The sequence below is a fragment of the Pollachius pollachius genome, assembly GCF_949987615.1.
Source record: "Pollachius pollachius genome assembly, chromosome: 16".
Lineage (NCBI taxonomy): Eukaryota > Metazoa > Chordata > Actinopteri > Gadiformes > Gadidae > Pollachius > Pollachius pollachius.
In genome coordinates, this window is record NC_136949.1 from 3,735,211 (window position 1) to 3,758,721 (window position 23,511).

Consider the following 23,511-nt stretch of genomic DNA (forward strand, 5'->3'; position numbering starts at 1 on the left):
CCCATTAGAGCCACGCCCCCAGGGAGTACAGGCCCGTTACAGAGCCTCCCCCCCCAGGGAGTACAGGCCCATTACAGAGCCTCCCCCCCAGGGAGGCCACGCCCCCCGAGAGGACACCCCCCGTTAGAGCCACGCCCCCGGAGAGGACACCGCCGTTAGAGCCACGCCCCCAGGAAGGACACGCCCATTAGAGCCTCGCCCCCAAGGAGGACACGCCCCAATATAGGTCCACGCCCCCCTAGAGAGGACATGTCCTGTTATAGAGCCACGCCCCCAGTGAGGTCACGCCCCTTTATGGAGCCACGTTCCCTTTTGGAGGACAAGCCGTGATAGAGCCACGGCCCATTACAGAGCCACGCCGCCAATGAGGACACGCCCCTTAATAGAGCCACGCCCCCTAGGGAGGATGTCAGAACACGAGTAGCTGCTGCAGATTGCAGCCAAAACCATCTCCAGTGACTGCATGCACGCATCCAAACATGAAACCTGGGACGAGCCATCGATGAGGTTCAGACAGCAGGTAAACACCTCCAGCTGTACCTCCGTCACCTGGGTGGATGAGGAGGACCTCCGTCCACACAGAGAGACGTCTCTTATCCCATACGTCCCCTCATGGACCTCACTAGGCTGTCATGAGGACCGGCCAATATGGACACAATTAGTCAAGATGATTTATCCTCAGTCTAAATCTCCCTCCCCCCCCTCGGCCCCGGAGACTAATCTTCACCAAAATAAGATTAGCAGAGTAATCGCCATGGCGACAGATGAACGGGGGGGGGTACAACAGGGGCGGGCACAGGGGAACTGTGACTTTCCTGAACAGACATGCTGGGAACTACAGGGAGCGACGGTCAGGATTCAGATCCATCACGCTCCACTGGATTTGGAACGTGATGTAACGTTCTAAACGTTTATTTTAAAAGGTGGGATGCATGCTGAAATGATCTGAGCAATGGTGGTTCATTTCACTTAACCTTGAAGTGAACTTATGATTTCAAAATGCCATTGGTATGAAATCTATGTTTATATAAGGTATGGTATAAGATTTAGATTTGTTTATATTTTCTCTCTGAACAATCTCAAAGATCATTTCAAGGACATAACTAAACAAACATTCTCCATAGCCTAGACTAAAGGGTCCAACTCAAAGACCATGAAGAATACTATAGAGTTATTGCCCATCCCTAATACAAGTGTACCAGCGGGTAGATGACACCAGTTGCTGTCTAACGAGCGAGGTGACAGATTCTCTGTCCACGTCCGTGCCTGCTGTGTGATGCATCTGTTCCATAGCTGTGTGTCAGGAACGCTGTGTGTAACGCATCTCACAGCTGATCTACACAAGCGTGCTCTGAGGAGGGTTATTTGTACGCATCTCAGTGTATATTTGTACATGTTTCTCTTTCTTTATATTTAAATTCGGTATGTATTGATGATGATGTTGTCAAAGTTTAACAAAGTTTAGTATAGCAACAGTCTTGAAGTCAAAATTCTATTTTTATTGTTTTTATATTGTGCAGTAGTTTGTATTCATATATTTAGTATCCTGCGTTTGTGCTTCCTGTTATGAAATGAAGCACTCACCAAACAAATCAGCCTTGCTTCCTTCCTGTCAGTTTCTATCAAAGAAAACCTAGGAACTGAGGAAACCGACAACAAGTGTATTTCTACAGTTGCAAACTACATAGTGTTGCTTTGAAACAACACTTCTTTAAAGTTTAATACTGGACTACTGGACGAGTTTATATTCACTGTTAATAGCTAATTCAACTATTACTGATTCCTGCCTAGAGCAACGTGATTGGTCGAAACAAATAGGAAGCAAAAGAAAATAAAACACACCGTTCAACGAGACATGGGCTAGACTGCCGACAATCTTCACTGCATTTGTAGTCTGATTTGTGAATACAAATGCAACAAGCCCCCCCTTACGCACTCATTGTATGTTGTACGTCCTGACACTTAAAACTAGTACTTAGCATCATGTAGCATCTTATCTTTGCTGGGTTAACCTAACAATTGTTAGTGCTTGGCACTTGGTTCTATGAACATCCTCACTCTACTGACAGCTATATATGGTTTCTCTTTCTTCAGACAAATGTACTTATTGTAAGTCGCTTCATAAAAGCGTCTGCTAAATGCCCTCAAAGTAATGCAAAAAGAATGAACAACAGCACATTTGCAATCCAACTCTGCATTGGCTGCGTGAGTGCTGCCCCCTGCTGTACCTGCAGGATGTTGCACTGCTGGATGGTGGTGTGCTGCAGCTGGCTGGCCTCGTGCTGCAGGCTCTGGGCAGTGCGGCAGATGGGCAGGCTGGCCACTACCTCCTCCGGCAGCCGGAGGGCGCTCTGGCACTGCTGCACCGTGGTCACCTGCTGCTTGAAGCCCTCCATCTCCACCAGCAGACGCTGGGGACGGGATGCATGAAGACGTGAGGGGAGAGAACCACACACCTATGTGTGGTTCTCTCAACAACAACCATACACACAACACGGAGACGGGAGGGGTGGTGTGTTTGCATGTGTGTACAGTGCGAAATGTGACTTTTCTTTATCTGTATCAGAGAGTGTGTGTGTGTAACTTTGTCCGTATGTGTAGCTGTGTCTGAATGTATGTTTGTGTTGATGTTTTGTGTGTGTGTGTGTGTGTGTGTGTGTGTCTGTGTGTGTGTGTGTGTGTCTGTATGTGTGTGTGTGTGTGTGTGACTTTGTCTGTATGTGAGTGTGTGTGTCTGTGTTTGTGTGAAACTTTGTCTTTGTGTTCTTATTGTGAATGTGTATGTATAGCCGTGTCTGAATGTGTGTAATGTCTGTCAAGTGTTTGTGCAGATGTGTGTCTTTGTGTGTGTGTGTGTGTGTGTGTGTGTGTGTGTGTGTGTGTGTGTGCGTGCGTTTGTGTGTGCGTTTTTGTGTGTGATTCTGTATGTGCACATGCGTGCCGTGCACGGGGTGCGTGTAGATTTGGAGTGTGTGTGTGTGTGTGCGTCTACCTGTCTGTGTGTGAGCTGTTCTCGGAGGCTAAGTCGGTTGAGGTCCGGCGAGGCCAGGGTGGTCTGGACCTGTTCCAGAGTGGCGTGGAGGCTCTTCACCTCCGCCTCCAGGCGCATCATATCCTGTCAGGGACAGGAAGTCAGACGCCCACGCTGAGTATAATAGGAGGTATGTTTCTCCAGGTGACTGCCCTGGACTCTGTTAAGTGGCTGGGGTTTCGGATATTGCTACTGAATGGATGCTGTTTTTATTAATACTTCTAATAAAAAAGGTTTCGAAAGCATTTCACCAAATACATATTAAAAAGTCAACTCGAAGTAAGTAAGTAAGCTTTTACTTTAAGCAAGATTATTTATAGAAGGTATACCTATACCTATTTTCTGCTAATTATTCTTGTACTTTTTAGGAAATTATCTATTCAAAGCCTTTATTTGGATGTAATATGTCTTCTTGGTCTCAGTTGGTACATAACAAACTAAAAAGATAATGGCATAATTAGGAAAGGAATATTAGAAGGAGGCAACGCAGTCAGAATTTGACATTCCTCTTTAAACGTCACCGAAAAAACAAGTTAAACAAGATCAAACCAATCCCTTCTGACATTACAATTAGGCTTTAATGCGTTACTTCATGGTAAAACGCTTTGTTACCAAATGGCCGCCGACTTGATTAGATAAACGGTTTTCTGCCACCGAGCCTAAACACGTCGCTAGGGAAACACATATCTTGGGTTCGCCACAAGGGGGCACTCTAGTCACACACAAGTTGTAAGATCATTTCGACTTTTTTACTACATTAACTACCTCGCAGACCTTGCAGAAGAATACATACTGTATATTATTTCAATATTATTCAAATTATATGTTAATCTTAATGTTATTTGCCAAGCGAGAAGAGAATGCAGTAGGCTACATTTATAAATAAATACTATTCCGATAAACGATTGCGCTGAAGTCTGTTGAAGCACACCATTACACTATTATGAACAGCTTATCAATGAGCGTTATTATAGGGCTTGCACATCAGAATGCAGCGTGGGATGTTTTGTTTGTTTTCTACTCCGCCATCTTACTCAAGAGAGTTGCACTAATAAGAAATCCTAAACTAACGTTAATATACCGTAACCTGTGCTTCTGAAAACTTTGTTTTGCCGCATCTCCCAACAACAAGGTCTCCCATTAATGACAAATTATCATAAATGTATGACCCAAAAGAACACAATAACGGAAAAAAACAACTCTCCCAAAATGGCGGCGGTCCTCGCGCCGTGACATCGCGCGTGTGTGTGTGTGTGTGTTTGTGTGTGATGTCTTTATCATTTCCTTTGTTATTAAGAAACATGTTCTTAATATGTCGTTATTGTTCTTTGTTGTTAAGGACCCCCTTGGGGTGGGTTAATCTAGAGGGGGTTGTTCCTAATAAAGACGTTTGGACCATCAAGGCGGCCGCGCCCCCAGCGAGGTGCGCCGCCCCTCACCTTGGCGGCGTCCTGCAGGCTCTGGAGCCGCGTCCTGGCGTGCTGCTGCAGCTCCTCCGCCCTCCGGCTCAGGTGGTTCACCTGCTGGCTCCACCCCCTGGTGCGCACCACCTGTCCCAGCTGCCCCTCCCTCTCCGCCATGGCCTCCAGGTCGCCGTGGAGACCGCGGCACTCCCGCAGCAGGGCCTGTTGCCATGACGGCGGCGAGCGAGTCACAAAGTCAGGGCCCGGCACGGAACCTTGAGGACGGAGGGGCTAGGGGCCTATTGTACTGGGGTGGGGGGGGGGGGGGTGGGGGGCGATTAGGCTAATTAAGGCGCGCCGTCGGGGATAATAGCAGCTTCTCCGGGAGACTGATTATCCGCCGGCGTCGCAGGAAGTAGACCGGCGCGGCATTTACACGGAGACCTAGCCGGGAAACAATTAAGCCGGATGCCAATTTGCCTACCAGAGGATTGCCGAGCGAAAGAAAAAGCTAAGACAATAGAGGAACGACAATGGGCTGATTACAATTTACAAGGAGGCTGCATGGATTAGTGGGAGAGCAACGCACGGCAGGGGGGTGGGGCAGGGTGGGGTGAGGGCGGGGAGACACTCGCGCTGGGTGCGTCCCGTATCGCACGCTGTGCACCACAAACCCAATATCGGCCCTATTGTTCCACGTACTTTTGGTTAAGTACGGTAGTATGCATCTTTTCAGACACACTTCTCAGCCTGTTATTATCTCTCCACTCCCTGAGAGACTCCTTATTGGTTGTCGTCAACACTGCATTGCATTGTGGGATATATGCGCTGGCGTCCTTTGCTTTCGTACTGTAGTATTTCCCCATAGTATAGGGAATAGTTTGCACTTCCCGTAATTTCGGTTTTATACCAACGTGTAGGACATAGTAAAACAATCAGACCAACTTTGTTAAGCACACTAAATAACATTTGAGGGCGGAGTCTCACCTGGTGGGCTCTGATTTGCTCCTGCAGCTGAGAGGCGGAGCTCCAGATGATGTTGCCGGTAACCAGGGCCTCGGCCTTCTCCGTCCATCCCATAATGAACGACCTCATCCCCTTGTACTCCTCATACTGCCTCTCAGCCTACTCACCACAGAGAGAGAGAGAGATGACATCATTGACCACAAAACATGAGCTGGAAAGTACACAAAATACAAAACAGAGTACCTCCAAATGGCTTCATGAAATGAAGGATGCAGATTAGAAACTATTAAAACGGTGATTAATTATCCGCAAATCATTGGCCTTGATTAAAGTCGTGAACTTTAAAGAACCTCAAATCCAGCTGAGTTGAATGCGACCAAAATATGTTCATGTTCGTCTCTACTCCACCAACAGCGATATATATTGCTGTTTCTCCTTCTTCTGACAAATGTACTAATTCTAAGTCACTTGGGACAAAACCCTAAATTTAACTGCGGCCACTGTCTACAATTTGCTCATGCACTACGGCACACTTTCTTGGATTTGCACCATCCCGTTTAATTTTATTTATTTTAACTTAAATTTATCATTTCATCTAGTTGTTGCACTTCTATTTATCTTGTAAATTGTATATTCTATATTATTATTTCAGCTTTTTTTTCTATTTTATTGGTATATTGTACATTGCATATTTTTTACATTTCTCCCTTGGCCTTCAGTCTGCGGAAAACAAAGGAAGAATTTCATTGGATGACTGAGAACATGTTTCTTATGGTGCGCATGACGACAAACACTTTGAATGGAATTGAATTGAATGTTCAGCTCAAACCCCTATTCAGAATCGACCCTCTGCGATCTCACACCACTGTCAGACCTTTTGGACTCAGAGTGTCTTCGTGTGTGTGTGTGTGTGTGTGTGTGTACGTTGGAAGGTATGGATGGATGACTGCAGGTGGACCGCAGAGGGAGCCGCCCACCTCCTTCAGCCTGCTGGCCCGGTGCTGGGCCTGCAGGGCGGTGAGCCTCTGGGTTTCCCCCAGCCGGGCCAGGCTGTCCCCCAGCTGTCTGCACAGCAGGGGGTTCTGCTCCCCGAACTCCTGCACCGCCACGCCCAGCTCGGCCAGGGAACAGCCACAGCCCTCGCACTCCTCACACAGACACTGGGGGGAGGAGAGAGGGGGGGAGAGAGGGAGGGGAGGGGGAAGAGAGGGGAGGGAGGAGGGGAGAGGGGGGAGAGGGGGGAGGGGGAGGAGAGAGCGGGGGAGAGAGGAGGGAGGGAGAAGAGTGGGGAGGGAGGAGGGGAGAGGGGGGAGAGGGGGAGAGAGGGGGGGAGGGGGGAGAGGGGAGAGGGGGGAGAGGGGGAGAGAGGGGGGGAGAGAGGGGGGAGAGGAGAGGGAGGGGAGAGGGGGGAAGAGAGGGGAGGGAGGGGGACGAGAGGGGGGAGGGGGAAGAGAGGGGAGGGAGGAGGGGAGAGGGGGGAGAGCGGGGGAGGGGGGAGAGAGGGGAGGGAGGGGGAGGAGAGAGGGGGAGAGAGAAGGGAGAGAGGGGAGAGGGGGAGAGGGGGAGGAGAGAGGGAGAGAGAGGGGGGAGAGAGGGGGAGAGAGGGGGGAGAGAGGGGGAGAGAGGGGAGGGAGGATGGGGGAGAGGGAGGAGGAGGTGGGGGAGGGAGGAGAGGGAGAGAGGATGGGGGAGAGGGGAGGGGAGGGAGGAGGAGGTGGGGGAGGGAGGAGGGGGGGTGGGGATGGGGGGGAGGAGGGAGAGGGGGAGGGGAGAGGGGGAGAGAGGGGAGGAGGTGGGGGAGGAGGGAGAAGGGGGAGGAGGGAGGGGAGGAGAGGAGATAGGGGAGGAGAAAGAGGAGGGGAGGAGGGAGAGGGGGATGAGGGGGGAGAGAGAGGGAGGGAGAAGTAAGTAGAGCATAGGGGAGGAGATTGGGTGGGGGGGAGAGGAGTGGTGCAGAAACAGGTGGAGGTGGATGAGGCAAAGGGAGGATGAGTGGTGATTGAGAGGAGCAGAGGAGAGGTGGAGGTGGAGGGAAGGAGAGGCGAGGAGAGGAGAGTAGAGGAGGGGAGAGGAGATGAAAGGAGAAGGAGAGGAGACGAAAGAAACGTGTTAAAGCGTTCAGGGATCAAAGCCAAAGGGAAGAGGAAGAGTGTTTTGGCGGACACTGCAGACGCCTCGTCCCGGTTGTACATCCAGTTCAGGCTAAAGATGCGTTGCGCTGGTTTGTTTTCAAACCAGCGCTACGCAGACTTCAGGGACTGGGAGGGGTGGAAAGAAGGGGAGCAGAAGAAAGGGGGGCGAGAACCCCATCTGTACTTCTGGAGCACACAAGTGGGGCAGCCTGATGGAGGATCACAGCTCACACACGCACACACGCACGCACACACACACACGCACACTGTCTCTCTCTTCCTCTTTCCCTCATTAACCCTAACATCTGCAAAACAAATGGCCGGTATAATGAGGGCTAATCGCGTGGTAATTAGTGCGCGTGTCTGCCTGATTACTTTGGTTTCCTCCCTGGCCTGCTCCAGGTCCGACGGCTTGTCTTCCAGCTTCCTGGAGACGCTCCTCAGCCGGTCCTCCATGTCCTTCAGCCGGGCGCCGAAGTCCTCCTTCACGTCGCGGGTCTGCTGCACCTCCCGCTCCCGCGCCTGCACCTGGAGAGAGGAGGCGGCAGCATCAGCACCAGCCAGCCTCATCATCGTCACTCTCATCAGCACCAGCCAGCCTCATCATCGTCACTCTCATCAGCACCAGCCAGCCTCATCATCGTCACTCTCATCAGCACCAGCCCGCCTCATCATCGTCACTCTCATCAGCACCAGCATCATCATCACTATCATCATCATCATCATCATCGTCATCGTCATCATCATCGTCATCATCATCATCATCGTCATCATCATCGTTATCACTATCATTATCATCTTCATCATCCTCATCAGCATCATCATCCTCATCGACATTATTGTACGAAGTTAATTCGATTATGTTAACGGCAAGTATAATGTAATAACACATCCTAATGGAATATAATTTATTCATATTTTGCCTTGAACAAACAAGTTAATATACGAATGTAGGTCTCTAAACTGATCTGCTGAAGGCACTTTTAAAATAGAACATGGAGGTCAGTGAGGTGGGGATTCAAAGCGTGCACACTAGTGTAAGTCCTCACACCGTTCTGCTGTTCATAATCACACATTAATATCCTGATGCTGCACTAAAACACAAACACTGCTGTGATCAGCACATCTGTTCTGGGAGGATCCATCCTGCCTCCCCAAGACCCTAACTGGGACTTCCTACACCTAGGAAGGAGCCCCATCGGCTACCTTTACTGTCAATGTAATCCTTTAAAAAAAAAATTGTGTATATTTTATTATCGTTTACTTTACAGTGTAAAGTACTAGCACTGGGCAACTTTATTATTTATACTGTTTAGACAGTTTGCTCTGTTTGTTCAGTTGGTTTTGTTTGTTCTGTTTGTTTTGTTTGTCCTTACTTTGGCGTTTACTACAGCATCTATTTTTGTTTTCCTTCGCACTACATTAGTGTTTATTGTATTTTAATACATCCTGTGTCTTCCACTGCTGCCGTGCTGTAACACATGAACTCCCACTCCGAGGGATTAATGACGTTTGATCGATTTCCGTTGATTTATTTATTTGTGATTTGATCCCCATGCACCTAGGCCACACCGTGGACCCCAGGACGGGGACTGTTGGCTGGCTGTTGGAGGGCGTGGTGGGGGGGTTACCTGGTCCTCAGCGGAGCCTAGGGCCAGGGCCACCTCAGCCAGCTGCATGCTGAGCTCCGAGGGCAGGCCGGCCGGCAGGTCCTGGTACTTTGAGTGCTGCAGCTCCGCCATGCGCTCCACGCTCTGCCGCCTCGAGATGACCTCGCCGTGGGCAGTCTGACACACACACACACACACACAGGCACGCACACACACACACATGTATACACACATGCAGGCAGGCACGCACACACACAAAAACATATATACACACACACACACACACACACACATATATACACACACACACACACACACACAGGCACGCACACGCACACACACACACACACACAGGCACGCACACACACACACGTATACACACATGCAGGCAGGCACGCACACAGACACACATATACATATATAAACACACACACGCACACACACACACACATACCCACACACACCCAAACACACATACATATACACAAAAACACACACACACATACACACACACGCACACACACACACACACACACACACAGGGGAAGCTGTCATTGACTGTGGTCCATAATGATGGATGCAGTGATGAACAGGGTTTAAAACAGGCTGGATGTTGTTCTTTTTTGCTACCTAGCGACAGACAGAATCCACAGCAATGCCCAAAGCAGGTCACACTAACGGCCTGTCATTAGCCGGGGCACACACATGAGCACGACGACATTCAGGAGGGCGACGATGACATTGTCAGCGATTCGTGAGGTGACTACCAGCTTGCACGTTTGATCAAGGACACTCCAACACTTATGAAATGCTAAATTGGACACCAATCTTCGACATCAATCTCCCGAATTGTGTTCGCGTATGCAGGGATGCGTGTGTGTATGCGTGCGCGTATGCATGTGTGGCTGCGTCCGTGTGTGCTTGCATGTGTGTGTGCATGTGTGAGTAAGAGAGAGAGAGAGAGAGAGAGAGAGTGTGTGTGTTTGTGTGTGTGTGTGTGTGTGTGTGTGTGAACGGGTGAGTCTGTTGGAAACAGGTGTGTGTGTGTTTGTAAACAGTTGTGTGTGTGTCTGTGCATGTAAACAGGTATGTGCGTGTTTGTTTAAGCATGTTTGTGTGTGTGTGTGTGTGTGTGTGTGTGTATGTGCGTGTGTGTGCGTGTAAACAGGTATGTGCGTGTTTGTTTAAGCATGTTTGCGTGTGTGTGTGTTTGTACACATGTGTGTTTGTGTGTGTGTGTGTGTACACATGTGTGTTTGTGTGTGTGTGTACACGTGTGTGTGTGTGTGTGTGTGTGTGTGTGTACACGTGTGTGTGTGTGTGTGTGTGTGTGTGTGTGCGTGTGCGCGTGTGTGTGTGTGTGTGTGTACACGTGTGTGTGTGTATGTGTGTGCGTACACATGTCTGTGTGTGTGTGTGTGTACACGTGTGTGTGTGAGTGTGTGTGTGTGTGTGTACACGTGTGTGTGTGTGTGTGTATGTACACGTGTGTGTGTGTGTGTGTGTGTGTGTACCCATGTGTGTGTGTGTGAGTGTGTGTGTGAGTGTGTGTGTGTACCCATGTGTGTGTGTGTGAGTGTGTGTGTGTGTGTGTGTGTGTGTACCCATTGTGTGTGTGTGTGTGTGTGTGTGTGTGTGTGTGTGTGTGTGTGTGTGTGTGCGTGCCCCCCCCCCCCCCCTCCCACCTCCAGCTCCTGCAGCAGTGAGTCCAGGTCTGCCGTGGGGCTCAGCAGGAGGCCTCTGGTGTCCTGGATCCAGCCCTTCACCAGGCCCAGCTCCTTCTCCACCTCCTCCCGCTCACGCAGCTCCTGCTGCACCTGGCCTCTGCTGCTGCGCACCTGCACCCCCAGGCTGGGGTCACACACCAGGGGTCAGGGGTCAGGGGTCACGAGGGGATGGAGCACCCCTCCGTGCTCGGACTCGACGCCCGTCGGTGAAAACATGGACTAAACCGGCTCGGGCCGGCTGGGCAGGGCCGGCACTCGGCACAGGCGACCTAGACCATCGCCCAGGGCGGCCGATGCGTTGGGGGCGCCCTCTGGTGGCCGCCTTAATTAGTCAATTAAAATGTTGAAACAAAAGGAGAAGGGAAGGGGGGCGCGGGAGCAATCGCTAGGGCGCAGCGAAACCGTCACCGTAGTACGCAGGACAACGCGACGAGGAAGACCTGTCCAGGGCGCAAGTTAAGGTCGAGTCGCCTAGGGCGCCGAAACGGTCAGCGCCGGCTCTGAGGCTAAGAGTCGGGACCTTCCCCCCACTTGATGTGTGCTTGGACGTCGGTGCACTTAATGGACGCACTTTTGTACGCTGCACGTCCTGCCGCTTAAAAATAGTACACAGCGTCGCGTAGCGTCTTATCCTGGCTATCTCTGTTGTGTACGGGGAATGGGTTAACCTAGCGATGGTTAGTGCCTGGCGCTTGGTTCTATTAACATCCTTACTGTACCGTATTCATTTACACCGTTGTGTAAATGAATTGTTCAATATAAATCGAGGAATCCCTTTCAAGCAGCAGTACTATAATGAAGACATTCCCACACGCAAGTAGCATTTTCATGACCTGTCCTGTCCTGTACAGAACCGTCCATCGTTCGAACCCAAAGTACGCAATATATTACTGTATATATTATCATACTGTACCTCTTATACTTCTCCTGCATGCTCCGGATCTCTCTCATGCACGGCGTCCCTCCTGGTCTGTGTTCCTCCTTTCCTTTCTCCTCCTCCTGCTCCTGCTCCTCCTCCTCCTGCTTCTCCTCCTCCTCCTCCTCCCCCCCCAGCTCCTCCTCCTCCTCCTGCCCCCGGAGCCAGAGGGTGTGCTGCCCCAGGAGGGCGAGGCAGGACTGCTCCCGCTCCAGCTCGCGGCCGTACGAGTCGTGGTACTCCAGCAGGCTCTGCAGCGCCGCCCTGGTGGCGGCCTTCTCCACCGTGCTGTCGGGCACGCGGCCGCCCAGGTCAGCTGACACGCAGCGGGCCTTCTCCATCTGGGGGGGGGGGGGGGGGGGGGGATCAGCAGGGAACGACGCATGAGAACCGAATCTGATTTAGATTTACACACTCACTCACTCACACACTCACACACTCACTCACTCACTCACTCACTCACACACACACTCACTCACCTAATCACCTACCTACCCACTCACTCACTCACTCACACACTCACACACTCACTCACTCACTCACTCACTCACACACACACACACTCACTCACTCACTCACTCACTCACTCACACACACACTCACTCACTCACTCAGTCACTCAGTCACTCACACACTCACTCGCTCACTCGCTCACTCACTCACTCACTCACTCACTCACTCACTCACTCACTCACTCACCTACTGACCTACCCACTCACTCACTCACTCACTCACTCACTCACTCACTCACTCACTCACTCACTCACTCACTCATTCACTCACTCACCTACTGACCTACCCACTCACTCACTCACTCACTCACTCACTCACTCACTCACTCATTCACTCACTCATTCACTCACTCACTCACTCACTCACTCACCTACTCACCTACCCACTCACTCACACACTCACGCACACACACGCACACACACACGCTCATTGTTATTAAAATACATGTCATTCATCAGCAGGTAGGGGCGAGGCATTGTCATCCGGAGGGTTGCCCAAGGGCATTGGCTATCTAACCCGCAACCTCTCACACAATGCACCAGGCAGCCCTGGCCCCGTATGATCGAGCCGTCGAGAGATACGGATGAACAAACTGAACACACAATATACAACTGATAGAAGAAATAGTTATGATATCAATAATAATCACAAGAGGTCACTTCTCAGATGCAACATTTCAGCCATGGTGTCGTTGACACAAACTGCCAAACTGCCAAACTGCCAACTGCCTTTGATGACAATAATTCAATTCTCTGTATTCATTGACGGATGAATAGCCACTGTTCTCTGACACGGTCCAAAGCAAGGCCAGTCCGTAGGCGAAGAGAAGGCCATTATGGTCTGTAAAACAACGGACGCTCAGAGGGGGCAAAGGGACAACCCGAAAGCGCCACGTCAAAGGAAGTGGAGCGCTTCCCACAGTGTGACCTCATTTCCTCGTTTGGCCGGGGCTTGTGGGAGCTCTGGTGAGCTGGAGTTTGTAAGGGGCGGGATAATGGGTCAGAAGGCGGGAGAAAGTGTCTGACATCATTGCAGCGCTTTGGCGGGAGGATTCCTCCTGGCCCACAGCCTGGGATTACATCACCCTACACGGCTGAATACCGGTCTGTTTCCGTGTCTGACCAGAATGTAAATCAGGGATGAGCCACGCTCACTAATGGACTAAAGATGTAAGAGTTACGAATGGAAGAATGTTTTTACGTGTATGTGGATTATGTAAGAAAATATGTAAGGATCCGCTCAAGTGACTAAAGGAATCATTTAAGAAGCAGGTCATTACTACAATTAGGATCACACACCCACACACGCACAGCCGCACACACACAACCACACGGACGCATATATACAACCACACACACACACATACACACACAAACACCCCCCAACACACACACACACACACACAAATATTCACAACCACACACACACACACACACACAAATATTCACAACCACACACCCAGAACTGCAAACATACACACACACACACACACACACACACACACAACCACACACACACACACACACACACACACACACACACACACACACACACACACACACACACACACACACACAACCACACACACACAAATATTCACAACCACACACCCAGAACCACACACACACACACACACACACACACCTTTTCATTGAACTTCCTCCACTCGCGGACCGTGTCCCCCAGTGCCCTCTCCTGGCCACGGGCCACACTGCGGAGCCTGGTCAGCCGTTGCCATAGCGACGAGACGGAGTGGCCGGCGACGGCGGCTCGGCTGGCCTCGGAGCCGAGCGGCTCCAGGGCCGTCGCCGTCTCCCTCAGCGCGTTCAGCGACCGCTCGGCCGAGTCCATCCCGCCCAGCAGAGACTGAAACGCACACGCAACACACAACCACACAACCCACAAACACACAACACACAACACACAACAACACAGCACACAACACAACACACACAACACACAACAACACACACAACACACAACACACAAACACACAACACACAACCACACAACACAAAACAAAACAACACACAGCACACAACACACAGCACAACACACACAACACACAACAACACACACAACAACACACAACCACACAACACACAAACACACAACACACAACCACACAACACACAAACACACGACACACAAAACACAAGACACAAACACACAACGTATTTATAACGTTTAGTGAAAACACTGCAAAGAAATAGTGAAGGGGGGGGATTTGCGTGCATGTGCGGAGAAAGACGATCGGCACCACCGCGTTCTCGTGCGACACCGACCTTGTAGCTGTGGAACTTGTCTTCTGCTTCCAGGAGACACGCTGCCTTGGCCGAGGGGAAGGCACTCATCGTGTTTTCTGCAGTGTTCATCCAGCCAATCAGGGCGTCCCTCTCCAGCTGGAACGAGCTCCATAGAGACGCAGCGCTAAGGACGGGCGAAAGAAGAGAGGAACAGTGTTCGAAGGTACAACCCGGCGAGACAGCGAACGCACTTAATCTGTCACATCTAACAATGGGGGAGACAGGGCGATACGTGTGGGGGTAGATGTAAGCTTTGACGCGTTCTGCATCCGAAGAGGTCTGTGAATTCACACACACACACACACACACACACACACACACACACACACACACACACACACACCTACACGCAAACATGCACGCACGCACCCACACAAACACAGACACACACACACACACAGACCCACACACATACACACACCTACACGCAAACATGCACGCACGCACCCACACAATCACACACACACACACAGACAGACACACACACACACAAACACATACACACACACGTACACACAGACTGGCACGCATCCGAAGCGTCCGAAGAGGTCAATGAATACACACACGCACACACATACACAAACACACACGCGTACACACACTTACACACACACACACGTACACACACGTACACACACAGACACACACACAGGCACACAGACACACACACACACCCACACGTACACACACACACACACACACACACACACACACACACACACACACACACACACACAGACACACCAACACACCTCTGCAGAGCTTGGTGCCGCTCCTCCAGCTGCTGCCCCAGCGTGATGTTCCTCAGCCTCATCTCCTCCACGCGTCTCCTCAGCTCCTGCATGGCCCCCGCCGGCTGCACCAGAGGCCTCAGCAGGGGCTGCAGGGCCCGCAGCTCCTCCAGCCCCGCCCTGAAGGCCCCGTCCTGTTCCAGCAGGCCCCGCAGCTCCCTGCTGCTCTCTGATTGGTCCTCCGGGTCCGTCCCCAGGCCCGCCCCCTGGAGGAGGGCCCCCGCGGCGTCCAGCCAGGTCTGGGCGGAGCGCTGGGAGGTGCCGTATCTCTGGACCAGAGAGAGGGCCTGGTCCACGGCCAGCTGGAGAATGGAGGAGAGTTTCAATGCTGTGGTTGAGGACGTTTTATTGTGAATGGGTAAAATCTAGAGAAAATGCTACATTTTACACGTATGAAGTAGGACTACAGGTATATGTGCCTATTTGAAAAGAACCTTTGGAACAACATATATGAAAAATACTTTATGCGTACGTAAGCAAGTAAGTTAGTAAGTAATTAAGTGTGTAAGTAAGTAAGTAAGTAAGTATTTAAGTAAGTAAGTAAGTAAGTAAGTAAGTAAGCAAGTACGTAAGTAAGTAAGTAACTGAGTGTGTTAGTAAGCAAGTAATTAGGTAAAGAAGTAAATTAGTAAGAACATACCTGTTTAGTGCTAATCGCTTTGGTCACTTCTGTTTCCAGCTTGTCTAGTTGCTGCAGCTGCTTCTCTACACTGGCCGGCACCTTTTCCTTCCTGCCATCAAATCTCTGCTTCTCTCTGCTGCCCAAGGCACCTGCCACCCGTAAGACGCCCTCCACCTCCTCCGCAATGATCCTCAGTCTCCTCACTTCCTCCTGCACTTTCTCAACCTCCACCTCCGAAAAAGCCAAAGGCTCCTCAATCTTGTCCTTCATCGCAACCAACCACGCTAAGACTTTCTCTGTCCCTCTCGTGAAATCCTCATTCTGGCACACATTCTTCTCCCTTTCCGTGATGCACTTCCGTACTTCTGATTGTAACGATCGCAGGGATTCCTGCCTTAAAGTGACGTCCTGGATTGCCGAAGGTTCAAAGTTCACATTAAGGCCTTTGAGTTTTCGCTCGCACTCTTCCGCTTGAGAGCTCAAGCTCTCCACACTTTCAAGTAGCCCTATGACACCCGTCAACCTGTCCGTGGCGCACAGGTGGTCGTCTGATTGCAGTCTCGCCAGACTCTCCCTCACAGCGTTGCACTCTGACTCAAAGTGCGCTGAGGCACGGTTGTGCTCCACCACCGTCTCCAAGCAATCACCCAACAGTTTCCTCTTCTGATCGATTTGGCGTTTCAGGGTGTCGTGGATCGCGACCAACCGCTGTATCTCCTCCATGCTGCAGCGCTGACCGCGGCTGTGGAAGGCCTCCCTTTTCCCCATCAGCTCCCTCACCGCCGGGCCCAGGTGGGCCAAACTCCCGTCAAGGTTGCCGTACTTGTCGCGCCGCCGCGCCACCTCCTCCTCGCTCGCGGCTACAGCCTGCTTCTCCAGATTGTCGTGCTGTCCCTTGAGCTCCTCTAGAGCGTTCCTCGTGATCTCCAAGAAAGTGCTGAAGTCGTTCCTCTCCAGGATGGCCTGTTGCACCCTGTCCCGCTTCTCTTTGGCCAGCGCTAGGATGCTGTTGTACTGCTGCGGCAGGGCGTTGAGCCTCTCGTCCAGGTAGCAGTGGTCTATCTCGTTCAGCGTGGGCAGGATCTCCTGGCCGACCCTCTGCACGATGAGCAGGAGGTTCTCGTACTCCGAGGCCTGCTCCAGGACGCGCTGGTAGCAGGACAGGCGCGCCTGCAGGTCCGAGCTCTGCAGCGCGTCCGTCAGGTTGATCTCGGGGAAGGTGACGGTGTCCGCCTGCCTCAGCCAGCTGCAGGTCTTGTCCAGGTCGATCTGGAAGTACTTGCGGGCGGTCATGGCCTTGTCCAGGTCGGTCAGGCGCTGGGCGGTCCGCTGTTGCACCGTCTCGAAGGCCACTTGCAGCTCCTCCAGCCGGGCCAGGGTCTCCACCCTCTCGTGGTCCGTGGCGTCCCTCTCCAGGCCCCGTCCCTGGGCCCACAGAGAGGCCAGCTCCCCCTGGTAGGTCCGCAGGCTCCGCTGCACGCCCTGGCCCGCGGCCACCTGCTTGGCCAGGTCCTCGGGCAGGAGGGCCACGTGGTCGTCCACTAAGGCCTTGCTTTCCTGCTGCTGAACCCAGGCCAACGCGCGCCCCAGACCCTGCAGGAACTGGGTCCGTTCTGTGAAGGCCTGCAGGGATGAAACGGGTAGACCTTAATATCGGGTAGACCTTCGGTCTACTCTCTTTTGTCACACTCTTGTAGGTATTTGACATGAGATAAAGACACATGATTATGTTGACATTTACACTGGTGTTGTCACGGATTGTCCTCAAGTCCACTCTACCTTGCTGAGGTACTTCCTCCTCTGGGCGACCCGCGCGCCCAGCGCCTCCACCTCGCTCTGGGCCTGCTCCACCAGCTCCTGCAGGCTCCTCTTCTCGCTCAGGCCCAGGCGGGAGGCCACGGCCTTGGCCTCGCTGACCGCCTGCCCAAGCAGCTGCTGCCGCGCCTCCAGCTCCACGCACACGCTCAGGTGGTCGAACAGGAAGCTCTGGGCCACGTCCGGCGGGGGGCTGGTCTTCAGCGCCGAGGTGAGGGAGGGCCTCTGCTCCTCCACCCACTCCCGGGCGTCCCTCAGCTGGGCCTCCACCCTGGCCATGTCCTCCAGCGTCCCGGCCGAGTCCTGGATCTTCTTCTGGATCAGGCCTTCTAGCTGGGCCCAGCGCTGCTCCAGGTACCCCACCTGGTGGAGGGGAACACCGGGTCAACATCGTCGCCCCCTCTTGTAGAATGAATGGGGGTCGAGTATCATTTTAAAACTCGGCTTTATTTGATGAAGAACAATCCTCATGCAACAGGCGTACTTCACAGTATATCTAGACAACGTGCGCGTCCCGTTGCAACGCTGTCGCAAAACCGTCGCAACTCTGAATTGCCTTTCACCACATACACATGTGACACCTCTCGTCTCAGCTCGGCCTACAATGCTCTGTGGCCAAGCCGAGACATCACATGTATAGCTGCTCCGATATCACATTTTCCCTTCCCGATACCGATTCCGATTCTTCAACTTGAGTATCGGCCTATACCGAGTATATACCGATACGGCATCTAGCAAAACTACTAATAGAACCTCGTTCTTATTGAAGGGTTCTCTTACGATGACAGCAATGTAGAGTCGGTCGACAGTTGGACTTCCGTACTCGCCGATACCGAATACTGCACTTGAGGGAGTATCGGAGGCATTGCCCCTGGACCCCTACCTGCTGCTTGACCAGCTCCTTGTCCAGCAGGCTGAGCCGGGGCAGCACTGTGTGCTTCTGTTCCCTCAGGTCCTCCAGTGTGGCCCTCTGCTCCTGCAGGTCGCTGGACAGCTTCTTCAGGGCCTCCAGGTGCTCACTGGTGCTCTCTGTGTCCGCCCTGGTGGATGAGCAGGGGATAACAGGGGGTTAGGGATCCATATCCAAGCAAGAGCAACTATCCCAGGTTGCCAGGTGTGGATGTAAGGTTGCAGGGGATTGCGGACCTATAAAGCGATGGTTATTTGAAGGAATATTTTATATATTCAACAATGTTGAAAGGTAAAGGTTCTTAATGTGTGAACTTACTGCTCTGAATTACTTCACTGGGAGGAATTGGTTGACCTAGCGATTGTAAGTGCTTGGCACTTGTTTCTAACGTGGTTCAAACGACCTTTGTAAGTCCGAACACTGTTGGTCGCTTTGGATGAAAGCGTCTGCTGAATGCCCTAAATGTAAACAAGGTGTGGGGAACCCGAGTTTCTAGAAAATGCCATCATGGGCCGAGAGATATGGGAACCGCTGCCCTGCCTGTTATCCAGTCCTGAAATCCCTGTAGTCTACTGCAACCGGGGCCGAAGACCAAAGAAGCCCCAGAGGAGGGCAACAAAGGAACTGCGGGCCCACCTGGCCAGGTAGTCCCACTCCCTGGAGACCTGGTGGAAGAGCTCCTCCACGGCCACCACGCTCTCCTGGTACTCCCCGCTGTGCTGCATGTCCTCCCCCCGCTGGGCCTCCAGCTCCTCGGCCCTCTGGCCCAGCTCCACCCAGCTGCCCCTCAGCCGGCCGATGGCCTCCAGGGCGGGGCAGCCCTGGCCGTCCGTCAGCCGGACCACCGTGTCGCTCAGGTGGGTCACGTCGCACTGCCGGTCCCGTACCTGCTGCAGGAACTCCTGCAGGACGTAGGGGGGCGTTGCCAAGGTTACCTCAGGATATATGGAGCGTTGCTAAGGTTACGTCAGGACATAGGGTTGATAAGGTTACATTAGGTTATATGGAGCGTTGATAGGGTTACATTATGATAGAGAGGGACAGGTATGTATGTATACATGTATGTATGTATGTATGTATGTATGTATGTATGTATGTATGAATGCATGTATGTATATAAACACGTATACGTATGCATGTATATACATGCATGTATGTGGGTGCAATGCTGAGGATCCATTGAAGTGCAGTCTGGAGTGTGAAGTGGTTTGGATGAGCAGTTCTTGAAAAAGCTGTGAGCAGCAACACAAGAACAAAGCAATGAGCCCATTCTGAACGACACTGAACTAGCACTATTATATGTAATTTATTTTCAGTAAGATGGCTCCCAGCATTGTTCCCGTTTAGGGTTCTGTGAACTACTAGTCTCTGCTTCTCTCAGTGTGGATGACATGTGCAGTGAAGCCACCTTATTAACGCCTCCAGATTTTTAATTGGAAAATTTGTGCGCTCAATGTCATATGAATGGGAGGTCATTGCGAATCAGTAGCTAGAGCAGAAAGGGCTGTGCTGTGGTTAGAATACAGACCTCGAACCCTTTGTGAAAATGACCATCGCATTAAAACTAAACCACTTGGCACCATCTGCCTGTGGTGAAACCATCACTTCAGCCAGAGCAAATACTTTATAATTCATCCTCATTATCATCCTCCTCATCCTCATCTTCACAATCACCACCGTCATCATCATTGTCACCATCATCATCATCATCATCATCATCATCATCATCATCATCATCATCAGTATCTTCTTCACCATCATCGTCCAAACCATCATCATCAACATCTTCTTCACCATCATCACCATCACCACCACAACCTCCACCTCCACTACCACCATCATCATCACCACCACCACCATTGTCACCATCGTCACCACCACCACCTCAACCACCACCATCATCATCACCACCACCAGCACCACCAGCACCGTCACCATCGTCACCATCGTCACCACCACCACCACCACCACCACCACCACCACCACCACCACCACCACCATCACCATGACCACCACCACCACCACCACCACCACCACCATCACCACGACCACCACCACCACCACCTCCACCACCATCACCACGACCACCACCACCACCACCACCACCATCACCACGACCACCACCATCACCACGACCACCACCACCACCACCACCACCACCATCACCACCACCACCACTACCACCACCACCACCACCACCACCACCACCACCACCACCACGACCACCACCACCTCCACCCCAGCCTGGTCTCAGACCTGCGCCTTGTCCAGCTGGTTCTGGGCGATCTTGGGCTCCAGCTCGGCGGGCCTGCGGGCCAGGATCTGACGGTGCTGGTCCATCTCCCTCAGCTGCACCTTCAGGTCCGCCTGCTGCTCCTCCACCTCCCGCCAGCTGTCCACCACCTCCTCACACATCAGCATGCGGTCCTCCACCTGTGCGGCCAGCATCACCATTTTATTTCTATATATCCTTTCTATTTCTATATTATATTTTATTATTAATATATTTTGATTATTTGTTATAATATTTTCATATTTTTTATTCATATCATTATATCATTTTTTTAAATTATTTTTATTTTAATAAAATAATGTATTTTTTATTTTATTTATAATCGTCATTATCATTTATTTTTTAATATAATAATTGATTGTTTGAACCATACATAATGATTCTGTGCATAATCACCCTCATGCATTCAGAAAAGGGCCTTTATGTATTCTTTACAAACAGAAAGCCATGGCCTAAAGCTACGATCGTCTGCATGGAGAGTGTAAAGTGTGCAGGACTGAGGTGTGGAGGGTGGAGGTTCGGGTGGAGGAGACGCACCTGCAGCTTGACCTCCTGGATGGCGTTGGCCGCCTCTCTGACCCGCTGCTCCGTCAGGTCGCAGGTGGAGCACACCAGGTGGAGGTAGGTGCTGGCCTGCTCCTGGAGGGCCCGCTCCTGCTTCACCTGAGCACAGACACCCCCGGGGATTAATGGAGGAGCACCACCCTGCGTCCCCATGGCGATGATGGGTGACGGGTGGATGGAGACATGCAGGTCGCTGCCAAAGGTTGGCTCTCGAAGTGTACTTTGAGCCATTACGTGTTTTTTTTTTATCATAAATAATAAAAACAAATTATTTTATTTAAATACAAAACTAAAAATATTACTTAAAAAAAATAAATATATATATGTATATTTTTATAACGAAAAAATAACAACAAAACAATACATAAAAATATAAAATATATATATGATTTTTTTTTACGGAATATGTTTATGGGTAAGTTGGGAGTTAGCTGGGGAGACCCACCTGCACCAGCGCCCCCTCCAGGCTGACGGGGGGGGGCTGTGCTGGAGGCTCAGGATCGTCCGCCACCGTGGCCAGCCAGGTCTGGCACTGCTGCAGGGCGTCCTGCAGGCTGACGTGTCTCTGGAGCTCCCGGTCCAGGCTCTGGTAGACCTGAACACAGACCAGAGGAGACCAGAGGAGACCATGAGACCCCACCCTCACTGTAGGAGATAAAGACTCTGGTAGACCTGAACACAGACCAGAGGAGACCAGAGGAGACCATGAGACTCCACCCACTGTAGAGGCTAAAGACTCTGGTACACCTGAACACAGACCAGACCAGACTGGGAAGACCTCACCTACTGTCGGAGATAAACCCTCTGGTACACCTGAGCACAGACCAGACCAGACTGGGAAGACCTCACCCACTGTCGGAGATAAAGACTCTGGTAGACCTGAACACAGACCAGACCAGACTGGGAAGACCTCACCCACTGTAGGAGATAAAGACTCTGGTAGACCTGAACACAGACCAGACCAGACTGGGAAGACCTCACCCACTGTAGGAGATAAAGACTCTGGTAGACCTGAACACAGACCAGACCAGACTGGGAAGACCTCACCCACTGTAGGAGATAAAGACTCTGGTAGACTTGAACACAGACCAGACCAGACTGGGAAGACCTCACCCACTGTAGGAGATAAAGACTCTGGTAGACCTGAACACAGACCAGACCAGACTGGGAAGACCTCACCCACTGTCGGAGATAAAGACTCTGGTAGACCTGAACACAGACCAGACCAGACTGGGAAGACCTCACCCTCTGTCGGAGATAAAGACTCTGGTAGACCTGAACACAGACCAGACCAGACTGTGAAGACCTCTCCCACTGTCGGAGATAAAGACTCTGGTAGACCTGAACACAGACCAGACCAGACTGTGAAGACCTCACCAACTGTCGGAGATAAAGACTCTGGTACACCTGAACACCTGATAACAAGGGGACTGTTAAAGATAAGGTGTATTTATGAACTAAATATTAATATAAATGTATTCACTTGAGGACAACAGATGAAGGTGCTCAATGGGTTGTCGTGATCGTCACTAAATGCCTAACCGTACTTATTTAAAATAAATATAAATATATATTCATCCCTAACATATAATGTCACTGAATTGTCCTAAATGTCACTAAAAGCCTAAATATATTTGCTATAAATACATCCATATAAGACCACGACGTGAGAGAACACTGAGAAGGAAGGCTGAACGAGCACAACACGCCGGCTCTCCTCCAGCTTGGTACCCTGACACCGTCTCCATGACGATGTCTCTGCTGCCTTCTAAAAAAAAACTCCATCCGTTTCTCTTTTTTGTTGCCCTCCCCCCCTGGCCCCGCCCTGCCCCACCCGACAGATGAACAGATAGGTGGTGCCTGGGCTGACAGGTGTTGAATGTGGAGGCGTCCGTCCTCTCCAGGGGGAGGG

The 23,511-nt window shown here is 51.4% G+C and overlaps 1 protein-coding gene across 1 annotated transcript in view; it reads right to left on the reverse strand.

The window, feature by feature from the left end:
- The window catches only part of syne1a (spectrin repeat containing, nuclear envelope 1a), a gene marked incomplete at its 5' end in the record, with an annotated part of 172,465 nt that overhangs the window by 67,390 nt on the left and 81,564 nt on the right, over window positions 1–23,511 (reverse strand). Inside the window, 19 exon segments of the mRNA XM_079754209.1 lie at window positions 2,229–2,411; window positions 2,993–3,115; window positions 4,471–4,656; window positions 5,422–5,559; window positions 6,378–6,560; window positions 7,908–8,060; window positions 9,164–9,319; window positions 10,828–10,993; window positions 11,783–12,126; window positions 13,943–14,164; window positions 14,584–14,728; window positions 15,357–15,697; window positions 16,036–17,640; window positions 17,797–18,195; window positions 18,716–18,872; window positions 19,379–19,644; window positions 20,999–21,175; window positions 21,573–21,698; window positions 22,045–22,194. Of these exon segments, the coding sequence (XP_079610335.1) occupies window positions 2,229–2,411; window positions 2,993–3,115; window positions 4,471–4,656; window positions 5,422–5,559; window positions 6,378–6,560; window positions 7,908–8,060; window positions 9,164–9,319; window positions 10,828–10,993; window positions 11,783–12,126; window positions 13,943–14,164; window positions 14,584–14,728; window positions 15,357–15,697; window positions 16,036–17,640; window positions 17,797–18,195; window positions 18,716–18,872; window positions 19,379–19,644; window positions 20,999–21,175; window positions 21,573–21,698; window positions 22,045–22,194 (5,220 nt within the window).